The sequence below is a fragment of the Kryptolebias marmoratus genome, linkage group LG9, assembly GCF_001649575.2.
Source record: "Kryptolebias marmoratus isolate JLee-2015 linkage group LG9, ASM164957v2, whole genome shotgun sequence".
NCBI classification, from domain to species: Eukaryota; Metazoa; Chordata; class Actinopteri; order Cyprinodontiformes; family Rivulidae; genus Kryptolebias; species Kryptolebias marmoratus.
This window is the reverse complement of record NC_051438.1, coordinates 28,832,176-28,842,733: the sequence shown is the minus strand read 5'-3', so window position 1 is coordinate 28,842,733 and position 10,558 is coordinate 28,832,176. Positions and strand designations below refer to the sequence as shown.

Sequence of the window (10,558 nt, the reverse complement as noted above, 5' to 3'; positions counted from 1 at the left end):
CAGCTGATTTGATGATCTTCAGAAAATAAGGACAGAAGAAGTTTGACTTCACTTCTAAAAGTCACAAAACAAAGAAAAGATATTAAAGTTCTGAACTTTCAAAGATTTGTCCTTGTGGTAACGGTTTTGTTCACAAATCACTCGATTTATAAAAAGCACTAAAGCTTTTCTTCTTAAGAACAATTTCAAAGTTTGCAGAAACTCTAGTGTAAGATTTCTAAGATCATCTTTAGTTTGGAGTTTATGCAAACCAAAATGTTGAATTTTAAAATAAATAGTAAAAAGAAACATTAAATGTGAGTCTCAGTCACAGATGTGGAGCGCTGTTTCTGCGCCTCGACTGAAATGTCATTCAGCCTCAGGTGGGGGAGTTTAATCCATCGAGCCGAAGCTGAAGCCTGCTCTGTTAGTCGGGCTTCCAGGTGTGAAAGCAGAAAGCATAAACCTTCATCGCTCCTATGCAGACACACAAACAGCAGAAGACTTATTTAGTCTCTGAAATGAAAGCTGGATTAATAGACTCTGTGGTCTGCCACAATATGCTGCTGAGCTGTTACGGAAATTCAATCAGGCGACTCAATTTACCTTCAGAGTCGTGAATACAGTAAAGGATGCAGACGGAAAGCAGATTTATGTAAGCCCGGGATCATGAGAGCAAGTCTGAGTGCAGAAAGTTACAAACCTGTTTATAATCAACAAGATTAGTGATTATTAAAGGGCTGATAACTGATCAGCCATGACCATGTTACACATATAACTTAAGATAAAAGATCATATCAAGCTAATCAAATATATTTGGAGGTTTTAAAATAAAAACGGGCTGTTTCATAAGCAAAGACAAGTTGTGGATTTCAGGTCTGACAGATGATAAAAAGCAGAACAACATCCCCATCTTGTGGTTTAAAGATTGAAAAAAAAAAAATCTGATTATTTCAACCTGGCTGGTGACAAATGTAGGAATGTTAATAGAATAAAATGTTCAAATATAAAATGTTTACTAAAAGTATAATCACTAAGAACAAAGTATCAGTTTCAGGGTTGAAAGATTCCATTAATGTGACAATTAATTACAAAAAAAAGAGACACTGGCTTCATCTCAGAAATGCAACCTAACTTTACCTCCTTGGATGGATTCTGCTTTTACTGCTGTCATAAATCAGTCATGATCACTATAAATCGGTCTTATTTACACATACACACACACACACATACGTCAGTGTCAAAGTGAAACTAAATTTCCACACATAATACCAATTAAATAAAAAATACTTGATGTAAAATTAGTAGTAGCATAAATCCCTCAGTGCTCCTCTGACACGTCGCTCATCACTTTGAGACATTCCTCTTTGGAATTTGTATTTATTTTTAGTTGAAGTTGTGGTAAAAACACAAAATGAAACAGGTTTTTGTTTGAATATTTTTTTTAATCGATCGTTTCTGATGACTGGAGCTTCTTCAAGTCACATCGCTGATGTAGCAGAAAAACAGACTTCGGGGGAATTAGGACAGCTTAAAAAAATCTAAAAGAAAAGATCCTGAGACACGATGAGTTTCTTATTATCTACACTTTTACTAGTTTGTGAATATTAATCCTTTAACTGAAGAGTTTGTTTCTAAGCATTTAGCATCACTTCTGTTAAACTCATTTATTCTGGATGAATCTGCTCTGAAAATTCAAAAGTAAAAGAAATAAAACATTTCAACTTAAAGAGTGGTTATTCTTTCCAGTTTTAAAGGTTTATTCACTGAAATGCATCAAGTATCAACTCAAAAAGTGACAGAAGGACGGAGAAACGTTTGGATCCTGTATCCAGTCTGTTTTTAATCTTGTCACGACAGCTTTAAACCAATTCTCCGTTCGCTTTGAAGAGTTGGCTCCAACAAAGATCCAGTATTTCTTTGCACTCATAGAGAAGTTTGGAAGGTTTCACAGGGTTTGAAAAGCTGGAATCCAACTCACATACTGAAGCAACTTCATTTGGGATCAATCTGGGATGTAAACAACAAACTACATTAAAACACACAGTTCATTCAAATACCTCATGGGCCCATTCCTCAGGGTTCGAAAGATTTAATGTTAGAAAAGGCAAAGTGAAAAACAAATGATGAGTTTATTAATCAATAATTCAAACAAGCTGCTGATTCCTTAATTCATAAAACAGTTTTCTACCTCACATCTTAAAGATAATTACCTGTTTTTTTTTTTTAGGAGCCTTTTAAATAAGACTGAATCCTTGGGTTATCAAAATAATTTCCTTGATCCAATTAAGTCACAAACCTACAAAGCAAATATTAGTTATTTGTCTTATAAGAGTGTTAAAACAGAAAAAATACTTTAATTTCTCCTTTTTACAAAATTCAACAGAAGAGAAACAATGAAGAGACGTCATCAAAAGGAAAATAAAGGCTCGAGACAAAATTGCACAGCTTCTCGATCCTTCTGTTAACAAAAATAAAATATTAGGATCACACAGCAAACTACCATATTCCTGCTCCCAGTTTGTTCTTTCAGACACGTGGTGACAAAAAGTCAAATCTAAACTTCAGGAGGAAGATTTGGATTTTTTCTGACAACAGATGGAAGTCTGCGTCGTCCCACGGGAGCTTCAGTTCATGATGGCTGTAATGGAACATGTAAAGTCATTTTTCTCTGTATTCTGACATTAGTATATTAATAAATTTCTCTTTGTTTGGTGAAAATGACAGAAGCAAGCTGGAAGACAGAAATAAAAATCGAAACCATGATCTGATGAGTCAGACGGACAGGAAACACGATTCACCAACAAGCTGGTGCCAACAACCTTAAGAACTGAGTTCCAAGTTTGTCAATTTAAACCCTGCAATGAATGAAGACAAAAACCAAAATTCAGGATTTCGGGTCACCACTAACCCACACCTTCTTATCACAAGCTACCAAATCCCACTCGTAACGCAGCGCTTCAGAAGTTCAGAACATTTCTACAATCTTCAGCCAGGAAAGTTCACATTGAGCGTGCTCGTTCTGCTCCGTAGAAACAGTTTGTTCCACCTCTGCTTTCAGGTTCTGCCTCCTGCTCAGTAAAACCTCTTGTTTCTCTCCTGTCTCTTCTGGAAAACCACAGCTCCCACCACGGCGCACACAACGATTCCCAACAGGGCGCACAGCAGGAGCAGGAAGACCTTCCAGCCGGTGAGCGGCGTGCCGCGGAAGTTTCCTGTCGGATCGTCGATGTTGTCTGCAGAACAAGTCGGGATAGAAATCACCTCACGTGGACTGTGGTTCAGATGGAACACAGTCTGTTGCTTCATTACACTTAACTCTAACATCTTTAAACTGCTTTGAACTGCTGCCATGCTGTTTCTAATCACAACAAAAACGTCTCCTGAGTTTATTCACCTTTTGGGGACTTGAGGAGGCTGACACTGGGCTCGATTTTGGTCCAGTCCAGGTTCTCCTCCTCGGGGGTGTGTTCCACCATCAGCTGGTAAAGCTTCATGGAGATTATGTCGTGGTTATCTGAAACAAAGTGAGAAAAACTGATAGCATCTTTAAAAAAAACAACAACATTAAAACATCTTCATTTTCAGACTTTCAGTTGTGGCCTACCTGAAAGATCTCCTGTTGCTGCCGAGGCACCAAAGAAATATCCTGTAGGAAGACGGACACCTCCGATGTCGATGCACTCCTTCCACTCGTTCTTGTCGTCCACATCCACCATCACCTGCCGGACACACACTGGACGTCAGAACTTGTTGTTTGGAAAGGAAAGCTGAATACCAACTGCCAAGCACGGTGGTGGAGGGCTGATGATTTGGGCTACAGACCTTAAACTGACTTTAAGAGAGCTGTACATAAATAAAAATAAATAATATATCTTCCACCCCTCTGCTGATAAACAAGAAAAGTCTCGCTCCTTACAGTCAGCCTTCCTCTGGAGTACCGAATGGCGAGGTACGTGTCATGGTTTCTGTTTCTGATGTCAGCTGAGCAGCCCCCCAGCTCCGACGAGCGGCCATCTTTCCCGTGGTCGTAGCTCACGGAGCCGTTGTTCACCATGGCCGAAATGTAAGGGAAGGAGCGCTGGTGAGGCAAAGATTAGGCAAAGAAATATTAAAAAGAAGCACGACAGAGTTGATGTGAAAGAATAATGAGAACCAAAAGGATATAAAACAAGATGTGAGTGAAGTTCTCTCTTTACACCAAAGGATCACTGGTGTTTTTAAACACACCAACATGCAGAACCAGAACTGACAACTGAAAATAAATTACTTCAGGATCACATTAAAATGTGCTCCAGAATATGATCTAAATAAATGACTATAAAGAGATAATAATTTGTTTCAGCTGGAACCTAAAACTGACGACCTTACAAGAAAATCTTTTCTAAAATTAACATAAAATGACATAAAGACATTTCCAGAGGACTATTATCCTAATATTAGACATATTAGATGTTGCTTTCTGACTGGAGAAATTAAATTTCTGTGAGAATGCAGGGAGAAGACTGAGCGCTGAAGTAAAAACAATCATAAGAAAAGCTAAAAGCAGGAGAACAGTAGCTAAAATGAAGCAGATTTCAAGTTTTTCAATGGTTTTAAGAGTTCTTTGTTCATTTTACTGACAATAAGTTAAATATTTCAAAGAGTCTAAAAGTTACTTTAACCAAACGTGGAAGCTGTGATGTCCAGAATGAACTGAATGTTCTGATATATAAATGAGTCAAACAGCTGAAGCTTTTACAGTCTGAACAACGAATGGAAGAAACTAATAGTTTAAATGTGTGAACGCTGAGTCACCAATGGGGAAAAAAAAGTTAAAATCTGCAACACATGAATATTGTGGTCCTTAAAACATTTACATGCTCTTAAATCTGACAACATGCTGCTTTATGGTGAAGAAATCCAAGGCAACACTGAGACAGCATGCCGACAAGAAGAACCTGAGCAACGACTCACATCCGTCGCCTCATCGTTAGAGTAAGTATCTATAAAAACGGCCAGCCCCTGGAAGTGAGCAGTGTTGGAAAACACAGGCCCTGCAAAGAAACAAGCGGGTCAATGCCCCAGCCGAGCCACACACACAACACTTACATCCAGCTCATGGAGATCATTGCGGAAGGTATCCAAAAACAAAGCCAGGCCAACAAAATGATCCTGGTTTCCAAACACAGGGCCTAGGATGGAGGCAGAGATGAGGTGAGACACCAGAGGACAACCACAGACACTTTCTTTGCTCAACAGTGATGAAAAAGGCAGCGATAATGGAAACAAACATCTGGATTTGATGAAATGATGACAGGAGAACAAGCAGCACCAACAGGTTTGGGTTTACACTGAACTGAACTAGAACCATAAATGTTTATAGTTTACTGCTCTGTAAACTAATATAACGTAGAACAAACATCCGCTCAGTTTGTTCATGATGCAGCTGTAGCCTTCAAACTGATCAACATTTCTAATTAGGAAAAGGGGCAATCCTGTTTTTACTCATGTCTGTGTTTGTTTGTTTTTACAGATATTAATGAAACTTTCAGAAATCTACACCTGATTAACCTTTGGAGTCAGCCCAGTTTGAAATGATCGCCACAGCGAATCAACATCAGAAAACCTAACCGGCTTTGAGTTTTGACCTAAAGTTTGGTGTCGTAGTAGCTGAGAGTCATCCTCAACACTGACAGCTAACACAGTTCATTTACAAGATTTCACCAAAAAGGCTCCAACTTTGACCTTTCATCATAAACTGATCTTAGTCTAAACCTCGGGCATGAAAGGCGACGGGCGATATGCATTCCTTCAAACAATGACAAACTTGTTTTATCATTTAGTAACTTTTAAAAACAAATACACTTGGCTTTGGAATGTACTATTCAAATAAAACAGAGTTATTCACCCTGAGCCATAAAGTGCATGTCAGAATGAGTCAGAATGAGTCAGTACTTGTTTTCTGTTACAGTCTGAAGTATTTGTTCAGCTCCCTATGAAGAGTTACTGTCAGCTAAAGGATTCTAGGTTTGCTGGTAAAGGTTAAAACTGAGAGCATACTGAAGTGTGACTCCACCAAACAACAAGTTATATGAAGAGAATTATTTACTGCATTTTTAGTAAACCCAAACCTTGATGCATCAAAAGGTGAAACATGAAATGAATAGTGAATTTCTCAGCATTGAGGCTAAAAGTACCTGGATGCAGCCTGTCTCTTGTGTACCAGATAGCGATGCCGTCCCCATTGAGATTTTTCTTCCCTGACCCGTGAACTTTGAACTGCACGTGCATCTCCCAGTCCTTCAGGTAACAAGGCTGCAGGATCAGAACATCAACAACACTAAAACAGTGATTTTAATATTTAATCAAAACAGACTCGTTATTAAAGAGGTTTGTCATTTTCACCAATTTAAGATTACTGGTGTCTCATCATTATTGGTGTAAATCTCGTGACAACATTGCTGCATTTGTTTAGGAAATGTTCATCAAATTTAAGAATTTTAATCCCATTTGTTTAGTTTTTTTTCCTCTGTGTGTGGTCAAATTCAAATGATCTCTTTGGATGTTCATTCACTTTCCTTTCATAGTCAGAGGTAAACAAAAGGACAATAAAAGATGAGCTGAAAAACTTCCAAATGTCTGTAAAACAGAATTAGTTCAGATATTCTCACATAAATACCTCCACTGAAGAGGTTCTGTTTGAGGTTGTCGGTTGGTTTGTTTGTTAGCAATATTATTTAAAAACTAATGAACAGATTTTGATGAAATTTTCATGAAATGTTGTCATTGTCACAAGAAACAATAGATTTATTTTTAATGGCGATTCGGTTCCAACTAGTTGGCCTTGGTGGAGATTTGAGCTCTCTGAGTGCTTCTAGTTTGATTACTCAGGTCAAGAACATTTGTGTATGATAATGTATGAAAATTAGCTTGTTTCTCTTGTTGCTTGCTTTTGGAATTTGGTAGTGTTGTAAAAATCCGGAAACCCGCAGTGAGATTTAGTCGGTGGTTATTTTGCCGTTAACTCTTCTCACCACAGTGTTCCAGATGGATCCCTCCTTGCTTCTCTCATCTGGAGTGAGCCGGACGTATGAGCTGGTCACCAAAGTGCTTCCCCCAAAGTCCCACTGACTGCCAACACCTGCAAACAAGTCAGACACACCTGAGAGGTGAACTCCTCAACAGGTTCAACCTGTCCGGGGTGGCTTTACTGACCCAAACAATGGAAATTATTTTTAATGATTCTACTAAACTGGTTGTGAACTCAGTAAGTCAACCCGGGCTTCATGACTCTGTGCATGTTAATGGGAAATGGGCGGAGTTAGAATATCATCATCATCATCATCATCACCATAATTGAAACAAACAGATCTGATATGTTTCATCGTTTCTTTACATTAATGTGCAGCAGTCTCCATTTAATATTGAGACATGAAAAATACACTAGCCTTATCCTTTCAGATGCAAGCCCAACTGTTTTAAATGCTCTTTATTCTAAGTTAAGAACAATGAATTAAAAAAGTAACTTAGCCTTGTGATACAGTTGTTTCTTATTCCATAAAACCCAACCCAGAGGAGGCAGCTCCTCAGGTCAAAGCTAAGCAGTCTGTCTACATCTCAAAGATAAAGGGAAGTCTTTTCAGCACAGTTTGACAGAGAATACAGATGGTTTGAGAGAGGAGTAAAGGAAGCATTTTATGCTAAACTGGGAAACATAAACCAACGTAAACCATTCACACTGTGAAACATGTGACCCAAATACTTCCACTTTTACTCAGGCTGACAAACGACTCCCAAGATGTGATGCAAAAATTGTTCTGTCTAATTTTACAAAACAATTTTTCATCTAGAAAGCTGAGGTCAAACAACCAGATGCTTTTAGATGTTCCACATTTAAAACCTAAAAGTAGAGGTGACGACGTAACTTCATGACTTATTTTTAAAAGAGTTTGGCAAAAACTATTGACAACTTAAAGGGAAATAAATGTAACGTTATATTTTAACCCGATTCCACGACGAATGTGTGCCATGATTAATCACAAAGTTGATCCAACAAATTTTTTCGTCTTTTGTTTAGCTTAGCGTTTTACGCGCAGTTAATATTACTTTTTGAGCAATCAGCTACATTTAATACATTTAAAACGTGTGTAAGTTTCAGCACTAGTTAGTTAGAGCAGTGAAATAGCAGATTAAATTGTAAAAAGGAGAGAAACGAAAGAAGCAGGCTGGATATCCGGTTTAAGCCTCACCTTGGTAAGGTTTCATCAACGAATGCTCTCTCTTCAGATGTTCCGTGTTTCCATCGGTTATATCGCAACAAACCAGACACCAATGCACCGCCAGGAAGGCAAAGTTTGCGCCTAAAAATGTTTTAAAGCCGCTCATTTTTACTCAAACAGTCTCGGCGAGAAACTCTCAAAACAATTTTGTTGGAAGGGACTCCTTCCGCTTTTGTCCTCCGAGCAGAAACGAGATCAGTCCGGGATTTATGACGGACTTCTGAGCCTCTCAGCCACCAGTTTTCAGTTAATTACAACCAGATTCATAAAACATTTTAGCTCGGAATATTTTTAGGCCAAAAATATTGTTCAAAATAAAACATTTAAACTGTATTTTTGTTAGGAAACATTATCGTCTTAATTGTTTCCGCACGGAAGATCTTTGACGATGGTGTTCATCTTACGAGCCAATCAGAAACGAGCACATCGCAAATTAGGCCAATCAGAGGCGACTTGCCGTTTACTGCATTTTCCACTAGAGGGCGGCAAAAGACAAAAATAGGAACAACCTGAAGCCACTCTTAGAGGCTTAAAAAAATAATGTTAGACTGAAGTTAGTTTTTATTTTAAGTAATATTTAACAATCAAAAATGTAAATAGAAACATTAAATCATAAAAAAGATGATTACATGGCTATTTATTTCTAAGTTTTTATAATAAGTACCATTATTTTGACAAATCTAAGTCTGACATACTGTATCTCAGTAGACATACCTAGTTGTTTAGGACTGTTTTATTTTGTAGACATTATCATTCATAAATTATGATGAAGACAAGCTGAAAATGTAATATTAGCCATATTATTCCTTATTTTTCAAAAGAAACAAATACTCACAAATAGGTCTCATACTTTATTTTACTTTATGGAACACAGTTGCCATGACATTGTTAAATTATGTTATATGTGTTATATTATTTATTTTTGTCAAGAACTTCGATAATGTTTTGACTTTATCATGTATGTGCGGTGGCCAATGTACTGTATGTGTGAAAATGATTTAATGTTCCTTAAAACACTATTTTGCAGTTTGAACCTGACAAACACAGGTATCATCATTTTAGAATATGTTCCTGCAACCAAGGAACAAATAAAGATTTGTTTATATTTCTTATATTTTGGGCACATAAAAGTGCTGAACCTGGACCGGACCACCACTGCACCACTGCAGGGTGGGCACGAGGCATGATGGGAACATCAAGTTATACTCTTATAAGCAGATCCTTCTGGACATGTCATCTCATCCGACCACAAGTCCTTTTCCATTGCTCAGCAGTCTGATCTTTATGGTTCCCAGTAAAGGGAGGCCTAGATTCAATTAGCCCCTTTGTTCGGTTGTTTTCTTTGGATCAAACAACATTTTAGTCCCGGTACACTGAGTTCTCTCCACATTGTGCTTGTTGAAATGAACTGTTTATGGTATTTTTAAAATTAAAGAAAGACATGTTGAGACTGTTATTGTTGATCAAAATAAGTTGGGGTTTTAGTCGACATTTCTTTCTCAAAGATGATGGTTCTTCATCCGGATCCTTCCAGGTCTTGATAATCTGTTGGGTAGTTCCTAATCCAGGTTCAGTAGTTTCAGCATTCTCTGCAGTCATTTTGTTTGCTTGATGCAAGCCAGTAATTTGAAGTTTCCTCAAAGTAAATGTTTTCCTTGACCACAAAACATGTCTTCTGACATTATTTAAGAAATAAGAATTTCTTCATTGCATTGTTTGTTTTGCCAGCTGAAACATATCATTTACTGAAATAGTTTTTCCAAAGGAATCTCTCAGCCCTGTTCTTAGTTAAAATCAGGTGGTAACTTTACAGAGTATAACACCCAAAGCTTTGTTTTCTATTGTTTTTGTTGACTCATACTGTAGATGTAATTTTATAAAGTATTTGTCTTTGTCAGATCTGTGACCTGCCTGAAAGCCAGCAAAAATAAATTCATCTCAACATCACTGCAACAAAATGAATAAATAACTAAACTGGATTAAATTTCATCTGTTGTCTGCAAAGTAGCAGTCTGTAAAACAGGAAAAAGATGAGGGATGTTTGCAATTAAAGGGCTAATAGAATAAAACAGAATAGAATAAATGTATTGACCTCTAAAATAAAGAGATAAAAACATTAAAAACAAGAATAGGAATCACAGATCATCAGGAAACAACATGAAAATCAATACGTCCATAAAAGGAAATTAAAAGAAACTGATTTGTGTCACAATAAAGTTCCAATAATTGTCTGTCTGAGTCCACAACACCACCGCTGCACCTGCACCCCCGCTGCACCTCCACCACCGCTGCACCTCCACCACCGCTGCATCTCCACC

At 37.6% G+C, this 10,558-nt stretch overlaps 1 protein-coding gene across 1 annotated transcript; it reads right to left on the bottom strand.

Moving 5' to 3' along the window:
* Positions 1–1,802: 1,802 nt before the first annotated feature.
* lman2 (lectin, mannose-binding 2) lies at positions 1,803–8,431 on the bottom strand. Its single transcript, XM_017429732.3, has 8 exons — positions 8,211–8,431; positions 6,996–7,102; positions 6,159–6,276; positions 5,071–5,153; positions 3,899–4,060; positions 3,587–3,701; positions 3,377–3,496; positions 1,803–3,215 (listed from the first exon to the last, which is right to left on the bottom strand). Exons 1-8 carry the CDS (start codon positions 8,344–8,346, stop codon positions 3,055–3,057), a joined length of 1,002 nt encoding a protein of 333 aa, XP_017285221.1. The 5' UTR covers positions 8,347–8,431; the 3' UTR covers positions 1,803–3,054.
* Positions 8,432–10,558: the final 2,127 nt, after the last annotated feature.